General features: G+C 33.6%; 4 protein-coding genes across 5 annotated transcripts in view; 3 read left to right on the top strand and 1 right to left on the bottom strand.

Moving 5' to 3' along the window:
* The window catches only part of LOC143534673 (uncharacterized), a 186,458-nt gene that overhangs the window by 50,091 nt on the left and 112,047 nt on the right, over positions 1-24,320 (top strand). The gene's annotated exons all lie outside the window — the stretch shown is intronic.
* LOC143534691 (uncharacterized) lies at positions 5,186-8,416 on the top strand. Its single transcript, XM_077029128.1, has 7 exons — positions 5,186-5,219; positions 5,309-5,505; positions 6,280-6,479; positions 6,800-7,019; positions 7,123-7,208; positions 7,955-8,043; positions 8,172-8,416. Exons 1-7 carry the CDS (start codon positions 5,186-5,188, stop codon positions 8,414-8,416), a joined length of 1,071 nt encoding a protein of 356 aa, XP_076885243.1.
* LOC143534672 (protein DEHYDRATION-INDUCED 19-like) lies at positions 8,822-11,802 on the bottom strand. Of its 2 annotated transcripts, none has more exons than XM_077029108.1 (5): positions 11,673-11,802; positions 11,431-11,585; positions 10,487-10,562; positions 9,332-9,584; positions 8,822-9,000 (listed from the first exon to the last, which is right to left on the bottom strand). In XM_077029108.1, exons 1-5 carry the CDS (start codon positions 11,731-11,733, stop codon positions 8,880-8,882), a joined length of 666 nt encoding a protein of 221 aa, XP_076885223.1. In that variant the 5' UTR covers positions 11,734-11,802; the 3' UTR covers positions 8,822-8,879. The 2 variants fall into 2 exon arrangements, with proteins under 2 accessions (XP_076885223.1, XP_076885222.1); XM_077029107.1 differs by having other exon boundaries at positions 11,431-11,588; positions 11,673-11,796.
* LOC143534690 (uncharacterized) lies at positions 20,554-20,976 on the top strand. Its single transcript, XM_077029127.1, has one exon. The coding sequence runs from the start codon at positions 20,554-20,556 to the stop codon at positions 20,974-20,976; it is 423 nt and encodes a 140-aa protein (XP_076885242.1).

Here is a 24,320-nt window from a genome sequence, read left to right as displayed (position 1 = left end):
GACCTATACCCCATTTCACCAAGCCCCTTATCCACTATGATGGGCTAGTGGCCCATAGGATACTTGTATAACTAGAGGTGCATAAACCAGGTATTTTCGAGAACCGGAACCAGGTAGGAACCCAGAATACGGGTAGGAACTGCCGGGTATTTGACGGGTTTTTATCGGGTTTCGGGTAGGTCGGGTCGGGTTTTGATAGGGTATTTGTGGAACCGGTTCTGGCGGTCCAAGTCAGTTCTGCGTAGAAACCCAAAACCCAGTCTGTACCCACGGGTAGGATCCGGTTCCGGGTAGGAATCGCCGGGTTGGGTCATATTTCAAACAATTTGTACTAGAAGGATCCTTTTTGGGATCGGGTTGTGTTTATCTTTATCGGGTCAAATATGATAAGTTAAAAGATTTAATCATAAAGAAAGATAGATCAAACAGGTTGAACCTCATCAACAACGTGTTTGAATTGCATAAAAGCTCAGATTATTAATCCATGTAACAATATGGTATTGTGAGATCATATTTGACATATTCATGTTGTAGAACAAGTTTTAGAAAGTGTTTGCAGATCAACCCAACTTGACTAGATCACCTTAGTAAAATTAGTTGAATTTATTACTGTAATACATCAAATTATTAATCATATTTAACACGTTAATTATTCATTACCCTTAAAAGAGAATGATAATATAAAAGTGTTTGAAAATCTGCCTAACATGAGTTGATGGGTCATGGCCAGTACTAGAAAAATACTCGGTCTCAACTCGTTGCCCAACCTTTCTATTTTGCCATCCGTATCGCACCCTGACAAAGCAACTAGTTGGTGGGCTATGACAGATCCAACTCCAGCATAGAAGGACCAAATCTTAAAACTTTGTCGCGCAATAATCACGAATCCCACTTACTCTATATTATCTACAAGCATATGTCCCATATTTCAACTTTTAAGTACATGTACATCATAAAAGCCAAGCAAACAGAAGACCAATCAGGTAGTCACCAACTGTTTCTTGTTTTCAGTCCAAAACTGAACATACAAAAGTTAAGTTGGCACCTTCAATAGGAAACCCCTATCACATCACATGTGATGAGCTAACTAAATCCTAGACACAAAATATCATATATTACAGACCAAAAAATATCTCTAAGCAGATCACGAAAAGGTTGTGACGGGCTTATCAAGCCGTCGAGAGCAGGTTCTGATTTCAAGCACCCCCCCCCCCCCCACCAAAAAAAAAAAACAATTTAATATTTCTTTTCATTATCAATCTGTTTATGATGCTTTTGGTAAATCACATGAAATCCAGCTTTGGATTTTGAAGGTGTTATTTGAGTTACTTCACTTTATTTAAACGCGCTAACTCCAGCTGCTATAATACATAATGTATGATTTGATTAGTTATTATTGAAAGAACTTGGCTTTTATGCATGTGTGTGGATCTATGGTTGTTAATAAATATTAGTCATTTCCTGTCTTTTATACAAGTTAATAATTATTAACAAAACATAACTTTTACGCATGTGCGTGAATCTGTGGTTGCTAATGTAAAGATTAGTCATTTCCTAGCTTCATAATAAAGCGTGTATCAAAATTCATAAGTAAAAGTTCATAAGTATCAAGTGAATCATAGACTCCAGAAACTACAATTATGTCACAATAATGACTTCATTATGCATAGATACAAATCATACAATGGGCATGTGCTTTGTTTGAAGATAATAAAATGGGCCAGTAGTAAACCCCTACCCCTAAAGCTTATTGTCTTGTGGGGTTTTACTTGCTCCTCATTATAAAACTTATTCTTTTCATCTGGCATCCCCCTATGATATGAAAAAAAAGGCAATATGCCGACAGTAGGGACAAATAAACGAGCACCCGATAGATTAAGATGGTAAACTATCAGTTTCTATCAAGGAGAACACATCTAATCTAATCAAGTTTATGGTATATTATTGAACCAAAGGTCATAAAGATGATTAGATCATTAAAGGGTACAGTTCCATTTGGTCATCTAGCCTTTCAAGATGGATATAGTTCCATACTTCCATGTCTAACTATACAGTTTCACTAGGCCCCTTATGATGGGCTGGTGGCCCATTGGATTGGATACTTGTATACCCAAGAAGTGGTCAAGTGGCTATTTCAAACGGTTTGTATTAGACGGACCGTTTTTCATTTGAGTTATGTTTATCTTTAACAGGTCAAATGGGATGAGTTAAAAGTCATCCAAAATGCACTCAAATGCAAAAAAAAAAAAAAGTTTTAACAGTTTGTATTTGACGGGCCGTTGTTCATTCGGGCCATGTTTATCCTTAACGGGCCAAGTGGCTCTTTCAATCAGTTTGTATTTGACGGACCGTCTTTCATTCGGGCCATGTGAATCCTTAACGGGTCAAATGAGATGAGTTAAAAGTCATCCAAAATGTAATAAAATGCAAAAAAAAAAAAAAAAAAAAAAAAAAAAAGAAAAAAAAAAGAAAGAGTTAATCATATTTAACACATTAGTTATTTATAAAACCAAGAGAACGCATGGTATCGGTAAAGTGTTTGAAGGTCTGCCCAATAGGCCAATATGAGTTGTTCCACTAGACCATTGACCAGTACTTGAAAACCATTTGTTTTGACTCGTTGTCCAGCGTATCTATTTCGCCATCTGTATTGTACCCTGACAGAGCAATTAGTTGGTAGGCTCTGACAGATCTAACTCCAACATAGGACTAAATGTTAGAACTTTGTTGTGCAATAATCATGAATCCTACTTACTCTATTATCTACAAGCATATGTACCAATATCAACTTTCAAGTACATGATATGCAAAGCCAATCAAAAGCAATTGGTAGTCATCCATTGTTTGTTGTTTTGCATTCCAAAACTGAACATCCAAAAGTTAAAGGTGACTCTAAAATCCCTTTAGGCACATGTGATGAAGTAACTAGATCCTAGACACAAACCATCATACCTTACAGATGAAAAATATCTTTAAGCAACTTACAAAAAGCTTGTGACACGCTTATATTAAACGGACTAGAGCAAGTTATGATTTCGAATTCCCAATAACTAACTTATTGTTGGTTCTATTGGCGTATTTAGAAGAAAAGTTTAGGGGTAGCCCAATTTTTTTTTTTTCAAACTATTCATAATCTAATTTTACAAATTATTTATAGTTAATTGATAATATGGTTTTTTAAGTTTGAATACAGATGCAAATGGTAGTTGAGGACCAATTTTGCAAACTGTTAATAGTTAATGTTTCGTTTAGAAAGTCGTAGTTTGGACACAAAAATGTGGACAATAGGTTTCGAACTTGCATGGATACAATCCAAATGATTTATAATGATGCTTGATAGCAACTTCTAACACATCCAAATCATCTCCTGATTTATACTTCGTCGACAAAGTTGAGAGGTAGCCCAGGCTACCCCATCTAAATCCGCCCTTGGTTGGGAAATAAATCATGTGCAGCCTCACATTTATGGTGAATATAAACTTATTGTAGGACTTCACCTGTTTTAATCAAATCCTAAATTGCTCACTTTGTATAAGTTTATACCAGCAAACTTAAACGCCGACATGATAGTTGCAAAGAACAAAGGTCTGCGGAGGTGGATGTTTTGTGAACTTTGTTAAAAGAATGTTTTGTCTTTAAAATGTTTTCTATCAAACAACATCACTAGCATCATAATATAAACCAAAATAGAAAGATAAAACAACGAAATTATATCGGTTTTCCTAAATCAGGTTAAACGATATCTTATCAAAAGCCTCATTTAAGAAACATTAGTCGTATCATATAAAATTTGAGAGAAGATTACCACAAGCCTCATTTGTATCATTACCAAAATTTACGTAAAATTATATTACAATGATATCTTTGGGTCTAACTTTAAAAAGTTGTTGAGTTATATGATTTTAAAACTAAAGTTGTAAGCTTTTATAATATTAATAATTAAAAATATATTAAATTTCCTATTTTAAGTTTCATAATCTACAATTACACAACATTTGATAACTTTTAAATTATAAAGTGTTATTTTTACATTTTCCTTCCAAACGGCTACATTTACAAATTTCATCCGTTTTATAAATGTTAACTATTATTAAATTAAATAAATATTAGTTATAAATTTTAAATTTAATAATCTATAATATTTACTTAGTTTGATGATATCAATACATTTAACTGAAATAAATAAAATGTGTTAATGATATCACAATGTTCACAAGTATTGAGTTTCCTTAAGCTTGTTTACATTCTTACAACAAAGCATTTAAGCTTTCACTTTTGCCCATAAAACTTTTAGAAACTCTTAAGATTTTCTACCATTATCACAAAACTTTAAGACTTTTAACTTTAGTTATAAATCTTTTAGAAATTTTTATAATTTTACTACTGTCATAAAACTTTTACCATAACAAACCAAACAAAAACCTACAGAATTACATCATGTTCCCACCACAACGCACGAGTAAAAATACTTGTTAATTACCACACACTATAAATATTTATAATATAATAACATGACATGATATAACATGAAAAATAAGATATTTATATAACATTATTTTAAAATTTAACTTTTAATACAACATGATATGATACGATATGAACACGATATAATAAAATGTAATAATGTATAACACGATATGATATAATGTCATATCACATGACACGATACAACAGAATAGATGTAATATAATGTAATATGATATAATATAGCATAATACAACATGAAAAGTAAGATATGATATAATTTAATATAATATTTTATTAAAATTTAATTTTTGAGTTTTAAGTATATCTACGTTACAACACCATTTAAATATTCAATACCAAAGCTGAATGTTCTTTTTGCACATATCTGGTTGAAATAAAAAGACAAAAATACCACTGATGAGGACACCTGGAACAACAATACGTAAGAGTGAGTAGCAGGGGTAAGACTGTAATTGTCATAAACTTGCCACATAATAATAACATAAAAACATCATAAAAGTAAAACACCGTCTTCTCCCACAGTCTCACACCCGTTTCCGTGTCTCTCTCATTCTCTTCTTCAATCCATAATAATAATAATAATAATAATTTTATAGTCTTCACAACTCTGCAATATTATTATTCACCAAAAAACCCTAACAATCTCATCATTTTCAATCCAATTATTATCCTGCTGCTATACAAAATTCAATCGGTAATGACGTCAGGTTCGGACCGATTCGCCGTTACTGGTGAGCTAGTCGGTTATGATATGGATTTGAATCCACGTGGCGATCACGTGTCACGGCAAGTTCAATTACGTGGAGAATATAATCATCAGCATCATCAGCAGCAGCAGCAGCAGCAACAGCAACAGAGACGGTGGTGACGGAGAATGAAACGGAATCCGGTGAGGCTGATGCTGCATTGTTGATACCTCCGTTACTGACGTCAGCTTCCGTTTCAAAGCCGTTAAATAAGGTGACTAACTTGGAGAGCTTTTTGGACTCCGTCACCCCGATCGTTATCGCTCAGAAGGTATATATATATATATTATATGTATTAATATGTATATATAGGTTTTGTAGTTTTGAATTGAATTAGTTATACTTATGAGTTATGATTTGAATTGTGTTATTTAATTATTTGTATGTAGTATATGAATTATTTTATGCTAGCTTAGGGAATAATTGCTAAGCACGAAGTGTGTTGAGAATCAACACGCCTTCATTCCTTTTGCTTTCGATACATTTGGATTACGTTTCTGAAAAGAGTTCAACGGTTCGTGCACAGTAACTCAACGAGTCACCGAAGAACAATAACTTTGTTTTTAGTATGAACGGTTTTGCCATTCAAAAGGGGGTGGCGGCGCAACTTGTTGCCCGCTTATCTGCCTCTCTATTGTAATTGGATCATTTTATTATAATACAATATGTCATTTTTGTAACCTAAATAATTAGCTAATTAAACTCATTAGAATGAAGAAATTGGACTAGCTTTCTTGCATAGTTACACATTACAAATACAAATCTAGTCAAATAAGCATATAACAGTACATATGTGGGTCAAAACTAGTCAAATGTAGGGGTATGGATGGTTATGTAAGATGACCAAAACCGGTGAAGAGGTTATGAATGGTTTCCGTGAATAAAAGACTAAAATGTAAACGAAACGAGAGAGATGCGACTTTTGGTTATGCATAAAGCAATGACACACATATGTGAAGCACTCGGTTTTTACGACCGACGACCAATTCGTTTGTTAAATAATATTATTATGCTATCTAAAATCTATTGATGGCTGCACATATAGGTGAATTCAAGGGATCAGGAAAGTAGGGAAGCTGAAACTCACCCGTATTATTGCATTGGGGATTTGTGGGAAACTTTTCAAGAATGGAGTGCATATGGAGTTGGAGTGCCATTCTTGTTACATGGTATACACCCGACCACACAGTACTATGTACCCTATTTATCGGGTATGCAGCTCTACGTTGACCCTAAAAAAGCCAGGTGAGTATTTCTATTTATGTTTTCTTTGCTCTTGTTTGGTTGTTACAGATTAATTGTTGCAATGATACATTTTAATTATTTGTACAAGTGTTATACCATACATGTAAATTCATTCGTATGTTATCAGTTGCTTGAATTCATTTCCTTATTAGTTAACCGGTTCTTTTATGGAAAAAGAAGCATACGTGAAAGCGAAACAATATTAAGAACTATGAATGAATCTAGTACCTAATGATTTCTGAATCCGAAATTAATCAATTTTACATTCATGATAACTATTTTGTTTCTCTGAACAATACTTATTACCCAAATTCTATCAGGTGCCCAGCTAAAGAAAATGATGTTGACTCTCATGAACCAGACCATGGGACCAGTTCTGTTTTAGCTCGATCATTTGATGCACTGAATTTGAACCACCAAAAGGTGAAACCAGTCTTGTTGAGGGACAATAAACCTGAAGCTCATGGTTCACGTGGCACGCTTGCCTTTGAGTTTATGGAACAAGAGCAGCCACATACTCGGAAGTCTTTAGCTGACAAGGTTAATTATTGATTTACTGTTTGGTTGATATATTTATTTATTGTTTATCAAGGCCCTGCTGACTATTAAATGCTGAAACTTATGCTTACTTTCTTTAAAATAGGTTTCGGTTCTTGCATCCGAATTTCCTGAGCTGAACAAGTACAGGAGCTGTGATCTTTCTCCTTCAAGCTGGATATGTGTTGCTTGGTATGGTTCTTACTTTGAGGTGGCAAAATGGGTCAAACGGGCTGGGTTGTCAAGAAACACTTTCGGTCCATAATTAATAATATTTCTATAAACATTTTTATTTCAGTAAAAAATTAATTTTTTAATAAATATATTTAGGGGGTTTTATTCTACACAAAAATATACCTTGGGTGATTTTCAACCCGTTCAAACCTTTTAGAGATAAAAACACAGCCTGAATCATCCTATTATTAGTCTAGATTCTTTAAAGAACTAGTGTGTTAAATATGATTACACAAGTTATATTATGCAGCAATAATCTAATCTTTGGAAATAAAAAAAGCCCGGAAAGCATCCCTGGAGTTAGCTGCACGGTCTTAGGTGCAATTAAGACCAATATTTTTTTAAAAAAAAATCACATTTCACTTCACTAGTTTTTTGAAATTTACACAATCATTTCTCTGTTTTGCCTTTGTTGCTAATAAGATCTGTGCGGTTAACTGCCTGGATCGGTTTTAAGATTAAATATACACCTTGGTGACTATCTTGTCTCCCAAGTGAGCTGTTCAACCCATTTGACCCATTTACTTTTAAGCTACATGCTTTACGTTTCAGTTTATCTATCTAGTGTGTATCTATCTAGTTAAATAATTAGAGATAAAGCATGATCCAAACTGTAGGTAAACGGGTCGAAATTAATGTCTATGCTCTTACTGTTTAACGCTATTTGTGGATCTTGATCTCATATTCAGCTGACTTGATTGCAGGTATCCAATCTATAGAATACCTGTGGGCCCAACGCTAAAAGATCTGGAAGCTTCTTTTTTGACCTTACATTCCTTGTCAACTCAGCCTGGTGCCTCTCTCTCTCTCTCTCTCTCTCTCTCTCTCTCAAACACACACACACTCTCTCGCTACTGCACATAAGCAGATGATTGTTATTTTTTCATGAGCCATAATTTTCTGTAAATGATGCTCATACAGGCTACAATGAGTCAGAGTTTCGAAGTAGGAAGGCTCATGGAGTTCATGATACACTTGATCTTTCTTCAAAGATTCGTTTACCAGTTATTGGACTGGCTTCCTACAAGCTAAAATGTTCAATAATATCTCCTTGTGACCCCAAAGAGCACGAGCAAGAAAACGTTCTTTTCGAAGCAGCTAACAACTGGCTCAAACGTTTGAAGGCTCCTCTCCCAGATTATCAGTTCTTTCTGAAGCGTTATTAACCTTATAGAGAAAAATACATAAATCTGACTTCAAATCTCTTCCTAATTCCTAATAAGTAATACTAATAAGTAATAAACTTGTTACATAATATGGTTCAAGTTTATGCACCGAAACCATAAGGCTTAGTAGATTCTTGTGACTTTTAAAGGGCTAAGCAAATTTAGATGGCAGTAGCAGTAATGCGAATTTTGGACAATCCATGCCCGGAGAATCAATACATAGCATTTACATAAACTTATTAGAATCCCTTGATGTTATACCTCTTTTTGGCACTCTTCGTGGTTTCGTTTGAAACGGGTATAATTTATGTGGTATTAGAATCATTAAATACTGGAATACACAGGTTCCGTTCATCATAGACAACTAATCTACCAAAATATTATGACCTAATGGTTACATTATGTCATTATGTGAGATAACAACATGAACTAGACACACTCCCTACATGTTTTGATTGCTTTGTTACAAAACGTCAGTGAAAATGGTGGATAATAATATCGTCTGCATGAAGTCAGATTTCTGAGCTTTTTCTTCATGGTCTTTGCTTGTATAGAAACCAGCTGGGATGTCACCATCATTGTCGCTGCCAGCCAAAAAACAGTAAACATTAGATATACATAATTAGTCTAAATTCTAAATCAAATTATTCTAATACAAATCAAAATAGCGCGGGTTAGGTTAGGTCGACAAACAAACATACAGTGGTCTATATTTTAGATTTACCGTTAACAAATTACAGACAAAATATCGTTCGACAATCATGTTTAGGATGTTATATGCATAGTTGGTATTGTGCGACTTTTAACTCATTTGACTCGTTACCTTTTACCTACTTTAAACTCATCAGAAGCAACAAAAGCGACACGTAACTTAAAGTAAAGACATTATTAAAGAAGAGTGATAGAAGTTTGTACCTTTGTGATGTTTCATCCTTAGAAAGGATCTTCGATAAACTTGGTTCAGCAAAAGAATCAGCTTGGGGTTCATGAGTTTGAGTTGAATTATTGACAAATGAGAGCAGCAACGGATCAGTTTCAGAATTGGTTAAAGATGTTGCAGAAGCTGATTCCTTTTGAAGAGTCCGTGAATGCTCTTGCAGTTTCTTCCTTAATAGTGATACTATAGAGAAAGGTTCATCATCATGAAGCTTCCTCTTGCAAAGACCTTGATCTTTAGTCAAAGAATTCAAGATTCACCCAATGGACATATATATAAATAACCCCAAAAGGTTCAATTTTTAAGTAAAAAAAATAGTCCAAAACCAAACAGAAACCAAGAAACCGTAAAATTGAACCAAAAATAGACAGGGCTGTTTTGTAGCCTCTTAATGATTCTACTAAAAGACTACCATTGAATCGATCAGAGGCAAAGTGTGGTTCACTTAAAAGACACCTTTTAATGGTTCATGGAGTCTCTTCATAGGTAAGTTTTAGATACATGCTAACCGATTCAGAGGCTACATCCTTAAAACTGAACCATGAACCAGACAAAAACTTTTAACTAGTGATTTAAACATAAATCCTTAGTTTTGCACTCTTGCTGACTGACATGAAGGAATGAAACTAATACTACAATTAGCCAATTCATGTATGAAACATTAATAACAGAGCTATTGAGACCTATTGACAATTAGGATTGTTGAATTTATGTTATTGACAATGTGCAAAATTTGAGCAATCACCTTTTATCGTGCTTTCTATCGTAAACGACAAAGTGTGATATTTCTTTGTCTATAAGTTATCCTAGATAAAAAATTCATCATCTAGAGATGATTTTTTATTTTGAAGGATTCTACAGACCAGCCAAATACGGCAGTGTTCTTATAAGCCAAAATACCGTACTTGTCACCCTCAACTAAATGCATTTAGTAACCACAATGGTGAGTCATTAGCTTAAGAAAACAGACACATAAGCCCAATTATCATAGTTAACACATACAAGTATCAGACAAGCACACGCATTGGCATCACTAAACAGATTAGCATATTTTGCATGCTTAAAGATCAATAAAGCAAGATATAATATAACCATCATTAGCTGAACCAACTAGTTAAATAAAAAGGATATTTTTAGAGCACTTTCATGTTGAATAATTAAGTGTGATATCATATTCTTCCCCAAATTAGTAGCACAAAGAGGACATACCTGCAAGATAAAAACCTCTATCACAAACAAATAACACCCCCAAAAATATAACAAAAACCTAATAATCTCTATGGGAATTCGGGTTGTCCAAACTGCTCGACGCTCACTTGAAAAATGCTTGTTCGATTTCGGCTCTGTTTGAAATTGAGCCATTTGGCTCGGTTCAGTTTGAAAGCAAGCCAAGCACGAGCAAAGCCTCGCTTGGTTCGGTTCGTTTTGCTCGAATTGTTTTTTATTTATTAATTTTGTATATATATTTTTACTTATATGTATAAAAATATACTATTTTTCAAAGCTTCTAAAATTTAAAGTTCAACTTTAAACCATAGCTGCTCGTTTTTATATATGTTTTCTTGTTAATTTTGAGTTTTAGACATTTTAGAGTTGGAAGTTTAGACAATATAGAGTTAAAAGTAGGGCTGTCATTTTTATCCGTAACCCAAAACCCAACCCAAATAACTATTAACCCGAACTCGAAAGTACTCGGACTCATTAAACCTGAACCCGAATAACCCGGGGGAGATTAGGGTCGGGTATGACCGTATGAATACTCAAAATAAATTTCTCAAACCCGAAGAACCTGACCCGAGAAACCCGAAAGTACAGCCCGAATAACACCCCTAGTTGAAAGTCTTGAATTAATGATATTTTGAAGTTTTAAAAATTAAAATTGAAAACTTTGTACGAAAACAAGCCGAACCAAGCCGCTCGGTTTCAAAGCAAATATCGCTCGTTTCTTTAAATTGAATCCGCTCGCTTTCAAACCAAACCAAGTATGAGCATGGCTGCGTTCGGTTCGTGAACAGCCGTAAATTGGGAATAATGAAATTAATAATAATAATAATAATAATAATAATAATAATATTACCCCCAACTTAATTTCAAGTGGATGTTGATCCTCAAGATGAACACATAACCCTAGGGCATCAAACCCATCTGAACAATACGGACACACCATCTCCATATTCGACTCGTCTTCATTCTCATCGTCTTCTTCACTATCCTCTAGATCAATATAACTATCTACTAAACAATAATAATATTATTATTATTTGCGTTAGACGAATAACATGCTGTTAACAATAATAATGAATAGAAACAGAGAGTGACCTGGAAGATGGTTCAAAACACGACAGTGGAATGAATCATCGTCGTTGATTGAATTCCGCATGGTGTGTAATTCGATTAATTGACAGTGGATGGATTAGGGTTTGATGATGAATTATAAATAAACAAATTTGAGGGATAAATAAATAGTAAGGGGGAATAATAATAATAATATTATTATTATGAAAGGGGCTCCCGCGTGGTTTAATGATTTTCAAAAAAACCGACAATAGTGGGTCTGTTGTGGTTAACACTTACCAATATTTTCATACCTGCTAAACTGAACCGAACCAAATATTAGGCCAACTCGTGGGCCAGTGAAACCAAACAAGGGGCTTGAGGCCCACACTTGTCAAACGTTTTTTTTGTTTTTTTTTTTGTTTTTTTTACAACTGTCATGAAAGTTCATTTTGCAATTGTCATGAAAGGGTAACAAAAATTTATTTCGACTAGACCTCCAAATCTTTGACCCGGCCTTTACCAAATATATATATATTTTTTAATTCCATATGATACTTATATAACAAACTATTTTGTGGTAAAAAAAAATCTTCAAACTTTCAAGTTAAACAATGTCCTATTATATTGTTTTGAACTATTTTAACTAGCCCAAATTTATAATTACCAGACCCACAACCGACCCGTTATAACCTTCAAAATCGATTAACCAAAACCGCTATAACCCGACCATTTATGGTTATGTTTATCCATCAACCGACATCTCAGTTATGATTATAGTTTGGGGCGAAAACCGCCCAAACTAACCTATACACACCTCTAATTTCACTTATAGTTATTTGATGAACCATGCCATGATATGAGACAATCGTCCTACAAGACAATGCATCTGACAAAACCCTCCTCATTGCTATGGTAAAGACATGAATTGATGGATACTACTAGAAAATTGTCGAATTTCTGTAAATCCAAATCTAACGATCGTTAGTCAAAATGATGAAATTTGCTACAAAACATAAACAGAGAGTGAAATTCTATATATGCGTAGAGAACGAAGAATGTAATTTACTTTATTTTTATTTATTAGATTTATTAAGATATATAAATCGAGATTTTATAAAAGTTTGATGTATATTATATTAAGACAAGGTATATAAATCAAAGATTATACATAAGAATCTAACCCTTTTATGTATTATTATTAAGAGTGATTAAACTTTTTTTGTTCTTTCAATGTTGTAAATATTATCATTTAATATTTTTAAGGGTTATTTTTTATCATCTTTTTAACTTCTTAAAATAAGTTTGGTCTGAACTCTGAAGACTGGACTATTTCTTGTTGGGCTTATTTCAGCAGCATCGTGTTAGCCCATTCAACTTGGTTATTATTGATGATGGTCTGCTGGGCTTTTCCTTACCAAAACATGAACTCTCCTCACTCATGATCATTAACCTTTTGATTGTTTGCTGCTATGCTTTGTTGTAGGGCCGTCCAAACCGCTCGTCGCTCAAACTCGCTCGTCGCTTGCTTGGAAAATGCTTGCTCTTTTTTTGCTCGATTGTAAACGAGTCGCACTGTTCGGTTCGGTTTGTAATCGAGCCAAGCAACGAGCAAAGGTATGCTCGGTTCGGTTCGGCTCGAATATTTTTAATTTATTTTATATATAATTATATATAAACAAATATATAAATATAGAGACAAAACACATAAATATAAGCTTAGAATTATTTTAACCCCTTAAATTTTTTCCTCTTCCGTCAATTTTATAGTTTTATTTGTTCGCTTCAAGTTTTTAGAATACTATTATTTGTTTACATGATTATTATACTCACTTCAAACTTATTTTTAATAAAAAAAATATTACAATCTATTACACGTTTATCTAAAAACTACTAATTTTATTTATAAAATATATAATTTACAACCTTCAAACTTGTTTCTCATTAAAAGTTTTAAAGTGAAAAGGAAATAAATAATGTTCGAAATCGCTCGATTTCGATCGAAAAATGCTCGATTCAATTTTGGCTCGTTTCGGTTTTCGCTCGGTTCGAATTTCAGCCGTTCGGTTGTAAACGAGCCAAACAACGAGCAAGCCTTCGCTCGGTTCGGCTCGTGAACAGCCATACTTTGTTGTTTTCTATACTTTCACCAAATTAGTTTGGGTTTCTTGCTTCTTACAGTTTCTTATTTTGTTACAAGCTATCAAAGACTAAAACATGCTTTTCGGTTCTTGCTTTGATCTTGCTTTTGTTGTATAGTCCGTAAACATGTTTTGTGATATGTATATGGTGCGTAAACTCACTATATAACTTATCAATGGGTTTGAAACTCCTTAATGTGAATTATAAATGGTGTTTTGTTATCTAGTTAATTAGTTAGTCAAATACGTTTCCACTAAGCTTTGAAAAATGGAAAAAAAAATGGGACTGTTTTTTCTGGGACTTTATATAATGAAATATAATAAGATGAATTAAGGATTTTAGTGTTATATCTCTATTTTGATCTTGTGTTTCTTGTTTGTATAGTGGTACATCAGCCTCTATGCTCCAAATCTCCAATGCAATGTAGAATACACGTCAGGCTCCATTACACGGTGCATAAAGATCTGTAAATGTTGTCAAGATTTTACATTCACGTACCCTTGACGATGCGTGGCATCTTCTTGTTGCTTCTTAAGCTTTTTGACTAATTTTTGAATAAACGTCCCTATGTATATTTTTAGAATGTTATTTTTATTTTAACTAAAAATAAGTGGTTATCAAAGAACGGAGCCAACGTCCTATCTTGTTTTGACATCCCTTGGACTAAATGTCACATGGCATCCACTATCGTCAATCGTCCATCTCCATCAATAAAAGTTAAGAACTACTCATCAAAGTTTTCTGATTATATTTTGTATAATTAGGCTTTATATATATCATAAATTTTATATATCTTATACCGGTATACAGTGTTTTAAAAATCACTAGTCGGGCGGTGGGGTGAGGACTAGCGATTAATCGAGATTAGTCGAGATTAATCGGGATAAATCGAATCGGACTTTTATGTATAGTTTTTAGTTTTATATATATATATGCACACATTTTTATATATAACTTTTAGTTTTATACATACAAAAACATATTTTGGTTGGAATCTCGCTTGCAACCAGTGTTTTTGCTGAAATCTCCTGCGGAAAACAAACGATTTTGGTCGGCATCTCACTGGAAACCGTTGTTTTTTGTCGGAATCTTATCGGAAGCCGCCAATTTTGGCCTGATTTGACCACAAACTGCCGATTTTGGCAGAATTTTACCGTTGACCGATTAATTTGCCGACTAGCCCGAAATTAATCAGTGAAGTGGGGACGAGCGATTAATCGGGGATTAATCGGTGACTAGTCGGGATTTTTGCAACACTGCCGGTATAATAAAAATGTGTGTGGGATCAGGTAAACCTTTGAACATGGTGTGTTTGATTTCTCTTGTACGTATATTTTCGATATTTTTTTAAGTAATCAAAAGGAGTGCAATAGGTAAAACGAATATTTTAAAGTTTACGTCCATAAATTGTTAAATTTACCACTAATCAGCGCGATTATCTCTTAAACTCTTTCTAATCAATGGAGACAAAGCACGGTTTAAGCGCCAGATATTTGGTGATGTTTTTATTGGACCATGATTAAATGTGAACCGGTATATGATTTTATCTATGACTTTAATAATAGTCTTTTATTTACTCACGTACATATAAACTTAAAACAGCTTCTTCTTTGGTACTTAATTATTAGAAACCAAAACTTGGACTAAAGTGGGCCTACTTTTTGGTCAAGACAAAAAGGGTGAATGCTTGATCAGAGTGGCTATCCATAATAATATTAGTGTTGTAAAAATGGAGATTAGTCGACGATATATATTAATCATAGACCGGTGACTAATTAATTTTTGGATAGTTGATCAGAAGTCGATAGTCAGACCTCGTCGGAGCTTAACTCCGGCCTTAATTCCAGCAGATTTCGGGCAATTTCTGACAGTTTCCGCTTAGATTCTGACAACTCTATCAGTTTCCAACGAGTCCATACATATAATGTGTATATAAATTACTTAAAAAATGTACGATTTATATTAAAATTACATGTGTATATATATAAATCCAATTCCGATTAATCGCTAGTACTCACTCCATCACCTACTAGTAAGCTATAAGCCTATAACAAATTCAGCTTTAATTTTTAGTAAATCCAACTTTAATAAAGTATAACAATTCAAGAATTTTTTTAAGTAGTCTTTTTTACTTTGGTCTAAAACTTTATTTTTGGATTATAATTCAATACTCAGATTTTCATATTAGTTTATCAAATTACATAAATTATATTTGTAATATTAAAAAAATATTTTTTTTAGGAAGATAAAAGCATTAATTACATTTAGTTTTGTACCATATTATTTTATGTAAACATTTATGAATTTAACATAATAAGTTGGTTGTGGCTCAATGGTAGAGCACTCACTTTACAAGTGAGAGGTAGGGGGATCAAATCTCTCTACCACCAACTTATATGGGAGATATGAGGGATGACTCTGGCTTGCCAGGGTTCGAGTCCTGATCTCACCCGGTTTTACCGGCTCCTCGCTGTCGTGCCGTTTGGCGGGCGTGGGGGTCGGGTTTTATCCGGTGAATCCCATAACAGGTGGACCGCTAGGGGCTCCGTCCGTCCGGAGTAGTGGCCGGCTCGGGCTGCCTTTAGCCAATGGGGGACGCGTACGGAGTACCCGGCGTTACTTAGTTGGCCGTTCAAAAAAAATTTATGAATTTAACATAATAGCATTGTCCGAAGACCCATTATCCTGAGGGTCAAACATAAGATCCATCCAACGGTCAGGATAATCTGAAAACCCATAGAAATTATCACTTACAAAATCCACATGTTCCTATCCGCATGTCCTAACTCCTAAGCCTATTTATATCACCACATTTTCATCATTCAACAGTAAAAAAATGGAACGTATCACAACTCGAGTGTATCAACGAGTTAAACGTTACTGGCAACCACGTCGTTGCGTGCGCCTAGGAGACAACGACAAATCTGGACTAAACCGCCTAGGCGGATCCGAATAAAACTGAAGAAGAAGTTGAAGCTGAGATATTACTCTCCGAAGAATTTATTAACCAGACTTCGTGACGCCTATGTGAACATGATGATGCGAATGGTGAACTCGCCAATGCTGGCTGGAACCGGTGGTTATGGAGACAGGGTGGATGAGTTCGGGCTGAGACCGGTGAAGGAATACAATGATGAAACGTTGATGGTCCAGATGTACAAAATGCCTATATTTTAAGGAATATATTATTGTTAAAGTTATATGGTGTTACATGTTAATCAACCAGTGGTATTGATATTGATATTAACTTATTATGATTATATTTCCTTAAATTTTTTGAATAGTTTAAATTAGGGGCAATTTCATAGAATAGTAACCAAGTTTCAAAAGTGTTTCAATTAGGTCACTCAACTTTAAAACGTGTTCCAATTATGTCACTCAACTTTCATATTTTATTAAATTAAAGGTTTTAACATTTTTTTTAACGTTTTTATTTTTTGTTTCACATAGGAAATCTTTTTATCTTTTTTTTATGTTGACATTGAGTGGCGACGTGAATTTTTTTTATTTTTGAATTTTAATATAATTAACGTTTTTTAATTTATTTAAAAATATAACTACATATATTGCAAATTCCGACCCCACATCTTATCCTCCATTTCTTTCTTAACAAACAAAAAAATCGGTGAGACTCGATTTGAAGATTTAGTGACCCGATTTGAGAAAAATATGTTTGAGTGACCTAATTGGAACACTTTTGAAAGTTGGTTACTATTCTGTGAGATATTCCCTTTAAAATTAATATATATTTGATCTTCGTTACAAATTCACATGTATATTTGATCTTCGTTACAAATTCACATGGAACCGATGAACCGATCTCAAGACACCCTTGATGCTTGACTTAATTATTTAATTTGGAAGACAAACCGAAGATTTTGCATATCTTTTTTCTTTTTTTTTATAAAATAATAAAAATGTTTTTCCTTAAAGAAATAAAATATATTTTTAATAAGAATTTTTTCTCAAAAAATAAAAATAGTTTTAATAACATTTCTTTAGCTAGTATTTTCATTTCTCGTGCGGCTTACTTAATCAGTTCTCTATTTGTTGACCGTTCAAAAAAGTATTTTATTTTTCATAAAATGCATATATTTAAAAACAATCATACTATAATTTTATAAAACCGACAAAAAAGAAAAGTTTTGTATATATTTTTTTGTTTGCTATCATATATAGGCATAAAAAATTAAATAAATATAACTTTCTTTTGTTTGGTCATACATGATCAATGAACCAAATTTGTTGAGGGATGTGATCCTCATACACCACTCCCACATGCCTATATGGCTCGTATAGGCCTATACGGCCGTATAGGCTACGCATGCCTGACAAGGAGACAAAAAAACAGCTTTTTGCAGCCTATACGAGCCGTATATGCATTAAATGGCTCGTATTGCCTTCTAACAAAACCATAAAAGCTATATGGTCGTATAGCTATACGACCGTATAGAAAACATTTGCAAAAACATTCAAACTGCCTTAATCGCTGCCGGAAAACGACTATACGGGCCTATACGAGTCGTATAGTGCTATACGACCCGTATGGACAGATTTTCAGTTTTCTAAGCTTAAAACATGAAAGATTTTTATGATGGTTGATAAGATTAGGCTGAACGTAATTTGGAACATTATGTATTTTGGGGTGCACTTTTAGTTTAATGTATGTGGACTAGATGTTAAAAAAACCTCAAATTTTTATTATATGTAAGCAACAAGTATGCCTAGAATATTAAAAAACCTCAATTTTTTTAGAAAATTTAATAATAGACAAGCTGGGTCAACCAGCCCCAAACAGTTTTGAGCTTTTGACGAGCTAAGCTTGAGCTCAACATTTAAGCCCGTTAATATTAACGAGCCAATTACGACCCGTATAAATCACATATATTGTATATATGGTCATCATTTTTTTTTAAAAAAAAGTGTCTATACGGCCGTATAGGCCTATACGAGGCATTATAAACGATGGCCGACACAAACTGACACAATTCAGGTCCTATACGATCGTATAGCCCTATACAAGCCGTATAGGACAAAAAATGGTGTATGAGGATCCAGGATAGTGTGGGAGTATCCCTTGCCTTTGTGGATCATCAAGCCATATGCATTTAATCCTTTTTTATTTATTACAACTAACAAGATATATATATTTTTAAATATCTTTAAAAATTATTTTTTTTAAAGGAAATTGGATTGGTTTTGCGTGTCAGCGTCAAAGGAAAGTTGGAGTTTAAACGCCATTAAAGTGTTCTTTAACGTGGTCATTGAGTATTCATTAAAGAAGTTGGATCTTACCCATTTGGGTGAGAGTTTGATTCCTTGGGACAACGCACCCGGATCAGGTCGGGATGTTAATCGTGTCTTGGGCTGAGGAAGTAATGTGATTTGTGATGAAGTTACCCGAAGTGGAGGAAAGGCTAGCTATGTGTAAAGTGCTATAAGGTTGTTCTTGGCTTTCCATAGTGATAAGAGAGACACGTAAAAAGACTAGACGTGTCACACGAATGACAACAATTTAAAATGGTCCGAGTCAACGTGATATTCCCATGTAAGATAACTAGGTACCATACGGAGAGTGGCTAATTTGTGTGTTGAGAGAAAGTTATGAGTGAGTTGCATGCCTATTTTTGGTTGTTGAGGTTGTATTTACAATGTTTAAAATGTTATTCATGACATTTGATGCGATAACAGTGCTCCTTTCTCATGGTCTCTTTTAACGATCATCCGAAAAGCTAGGTTTATGTATGACTCCTCGGGACTTACCGTGTTACAACGGTCATGTTATTGAAAATTTGTGTGATGTATCGGTTGATGATGAGTCTGGAATCCGGAGTTGTAATAGATAGACTCTGGACCCCTAATTAATCATGTTTGTCAACTCGTATGTTCATTTATCCGGTGTTTTATAGTTAGTCCAGCCAGTCCATTCACGGATCCACTCCGTCCGGTCGTGATGCTCACCCTTGATCCATTGAGTCTGAACCCGACATCTGCCATCGATATTTGTTCCTTTCAAATAATTATGCATATGATTCTAATTCTTCATTTAACCGTACGCAACATATATATGTGTTCCTTGAAACAAATAAACGTTAATGAAAATTAATATGTAAATCTTATGAACGGTTACCACCTTTATTTTTCTTTACTTATAAAGAGAAAAAAAAATTTATTATGCTCTAAATTTTTTTTATGATTTTTCTATTCTAGCATTTCACAATAGAGGTGGGCAAAATAATCGGTTAATCGAACTGATATGAAAATCAAACCGAAACCGAACCGGTTTGGAACTGATTATGTAGAAACCGGTTTGGAACCGATTTAAACTGTAGGTTTGGAACGAGTTGTAATTAATTTTCTTTAAAAAAACCAGTTAACTGCACCAAAACCGGCTAAAATCGGCCAAAACCCGGTCAAAACCGAAATCGAAACCGGTTGTAACATGGTCAAAAACCATTTTTGTAATCGACCGAAATCGAAACCGGTTGTAACATGGTCAAAAACCAGTTTCAACCCGAACTGAAACCGATTACAAAACAGTTTTGACTTTTGTTAACAAAACCAAACCAGTTTTTTATTTTAAACCAGTTTGTGCACCTCTATTTCACAAGATTCATCCAAGGGTGATCATGAAAATCAGAAAATCCACATATAATAATCCACCCATCCCCATGTTCCCATACAATACACACACCCTTTCCTAACCCTATTTACTATTTATATCCTCACCGTCACCCACCCCTCCCTATCCACATTTTAACCACCCTTCATTCAAAACCATATAATGGAAGGTATCACAACTCGTGTGTACCGAGGAGTTAAAGGCTACTGGCGCCGAAGACGTTACGAGCGTCTCGGCGCCAACGATTCGGGACTAAACAGGCGAAGAAGACGGTTCTGGAGGATCCGAATTACATCGAAGCTGAAACTGAGGGTGAAGAAGAAGTTGAAGCTGAGATATTGCTCTCCGAAGAAGTTATTAACTAGTCTTCGTGATGGTTATGTGAACATGATGATGCGAATGGCTAACTCGCCTCTGGTGGCTGTAACCGGTGGCTATGATGATGGATTCGCGAAGTTTGGGATGAGACCGGTGAAAGAATACGATGAGAAGTTGATAATTGAGAGTTATAAAGCTTTGGCCATGAGACAACAAGCAGCAGCAGCAGCAGCTCAGTTGACTCCGGTTATTCAGCCGGAATCCTGATTTTGTTTTTTAAACGACGTCTTTCTTGTGTGTTAGACCACACTTCTCAAATTTGGAGCGCCCGGCTAGTTATCTCACACTTACCAAGCTATATTGTCTCAACCTAAATTATACCGACTTTAAAGTTTGGCTTGAATGTTCACCCGATAACTGATATACTTATGGTGTATAACGTTAGTTTAAGAAATATTATTATTATTATTATTATTATTATTATTATTATTGTTAATTAAGTAATAAGTGTTATGAAAGGAGCAGTATTATTATATTACTTAAAATTTTTGTGAAGATTTGAAGATTATTGATGTTCGTTACAAGCGCACATGGAAACCGACCCCAAGCCACCTTTCATGGCTAATTTTAGAAGAAAAACAAAAGATTTGATTTTGCATATCCTTTTTTATCTTGTTAAATATGAGAATCACGTAGTAAGATAAAGTAAATGACATTTAAAAGATTATGGCCAAAAATAAGACAAAATAAATATTATAATAAAGTGAAATTAAGTCACAACCTTTTTTTGAATAGCACGATATATGACATTCTAACGAATTAAACAATTATGTTTACAAAAGATTAACTATATAATATCTATAATGTTATAAACAATAATTTATCGGTAAACTAACATTGTCATGAGTCATGACACTTCCTTTAAATAGCAAGATCGCATACTAACTAATTAAACAATTATGTTTACAAAAGATACACTATAATGTTATAAACAATAATTTATCGGTAAACTAACATGTCGTGAGTCATGACTCATGACACCTCCAGTTTCAATCACACTAACTTTGTGTTGTATATATATTTCATACAAATTTATTCATTCTTTTTTAACGGCCAAATATAATATTTACAAATCGCTTCTAGTGAGTATTGAACTTTTGACCATTATTTTAAAACTAAACTATCTAGTATCTTTATCACCACATAAAATGGTGTAGGGTTCATGCAAATTTATTCAACAAGTTTTAGTTATGCTAATAATGATACAACTTAAATTATGAATAAACAAATTAATTCACAAAATTAATGTTGTGAGATCTGATTCATGAATTTATTGCCACACGTTATAGTGTTACACATTCATTCTGCAAGTTGCACATTAAAATCCTTGGTATTATACATTATATGTACGAACAAATATATTATATATAATAAAGATTTTTTTTGGTTTGTTAATAGTAAAATAGAAAGTTGGATGCATTGTGTCTTTTTTTAATGTTGGCATTGAAGTTTAGGGGGGAAAAACTTAGATAGAAAAATAGGTTTTTGTCTTTTAAGGTAATGATCTATCTGATGGTATTAAATAGTAATCAGAGGTGTTTTTTACATCCAACTGATCTGCTATATTTAGCAAACAGTAGTTTCAATTTTTACATTTTGAAGTAGAAAAGTAGTTCTTTACTTCTTTATATTATTTAAGGTAACTAATATGCTATATTTAGTATAGCATGCATGGTTTTATTATTATTTTACAATTAGACATAGAAAAGCACATTTTTTTATAATTTAAGGTAATTGATCTGCTTTATTTGGTAAATAAAGCTTAAATGCAACAGTTTTTAATACGCAAGGTTTTCAACTTTTCTTTGTATAGCATGTAAATTACTCAAATGATAAAAATGGAACAATTTTAAAATTAAAAATTTCATAACAACGGAACAATTTTAAAATATTATAGTTTTAATATTGACGTAGTCAGAAAAAAGTGTAAGTGATTTTAAAAACTGATCACTCAATAAAATATATCATACACGAAATTATACAAAGGTGCATGCTCATGTGATTAATAGTAGCTTATGAACCATTTTATAGAAAAAAAATAAATAAATATTTGACCTAAAAAATCAATTCTTTTAACCAATCTTGAACAACTAATAAATATTAACATGCTTACCAAGTAAATATTTATATTTTTACTAGCTGTCCCGATAATCTTTTTTTTATTGAACGACAAACGAAAGCAAATTATATAAAAAATAAGAAACCACAAAATACAACCGAATCTAACTAGCCAGTGACTAGCCAACAACCCAAACAAATGTCACAAAAACAAACAAACCCATATCTATACTTTAAACTTGCACCAATCCTCCCACGACAAAGCATGCCCACCCGATCTATTCTTGACCCACAAATAACTAAGGCCCTTGATTTCCCCAACAACGCTTTCCACTTTCACCGCCATACCATTAAACACCATATCGTTCCGTTCCTTCCATAAAACCCACAACGCAACAAGACAAACCGCATGAAACGCTTTTGCCTTTCGCCTATGAAACTTTGTAAACTTATATAAATCAATAATGTCTCGAATATTGAAAGCGGAAATATGCGGGATCAACCATGCAAAATTGAAATACAATTAATTATCCTCTCGTAATTAATATCATGAAGTAGCTAATAATTATTGATAAATCGGCCCTGATCGAAGATGAGTTGGGTTTTGTTAGGTGGTGCGTATATCATGTATGTAAAACCATCATTTACATGTGAATATTTTTACAGACAAGCATGAAAATTGTTGGGAAGTTGGCATGCAAAACAAATATTATAATAAATATAGTATTATTATTATTTTATGAAGATGATAATGATGTGAAGGCTTTATATACGCAGTACTAGGACAGCTAATTGATTTGTAATCGCGATCATAACAAACCGCGGCCTAGCTGGTCTCTAAAACACTATATAAACGCAGCCATAAATCAATTAATTGACACCACACCATCCTTACTACAAGCCAATCATAAACCCTAAGTTAATTGGCCCGTACACTGTTGTTAAGATCAAGTTTCACCACCTAGTTTGAGCCGTAACCCTAAGGTGTCATTAACCTTTAATCCGCTGCCATTTCAGGTAATTGATATACAAAACATTAGTTTTTTTTTTTTTTACTTTCAAATTAAGGCGAAATAGTTTTTTTATTTCCTAAGACTAACCAGACACTTCGGCATTTAAGAGACTTTGTTTTTACAACTGCATAAGTGCATAGTCTACCAATATCCCATCATAATCCATATTACCTTATATGCGGTATACCAACTCGGAATTATGCATTATGTATATTAGGATTTTATCGGCTGAGACTCAAATAAAATTTTACTGTATTATGCAATGCAATAATTCATATAGTTAAAGTAGGGTAAAAGTGTAACAAAAAAATTAAGACCGTTGTTTAAGTACCCTCTTAATACCAACACCATGCAGATATTAACATATTAGGTTGACAAATCAAATCTCCTGAACGGATGGGACTACAGCAGGAGAGATGATTCAATATAATGTTTAAACAAGTATTCCCTCTAAAATCATTAGTTATATTAAATAAATTT

This window comes from Bidens hawaiensis, unplaced genomic scaffold (genome assembly GCF_021521415.1).
Source record: "Bidens hawaiensis isolate Kalapana, Puna unplaced genomic scaffold, B.hawaiensis_p1.1 tig00010256_1, whole genome shotgun sequence".
Taxonomy (NCBI): Eukaryota; Viridiplantae; Streptophyta; class Magnoliopsida; order Asterales; family Asteraceae; genus Bidens; species Bidens hawaiensis.
The sequence above is the reverse complement of the archived record's forward strand: the minus strand, read 5'-3'. Positions and strand labels throughout refer to the sequence as shown.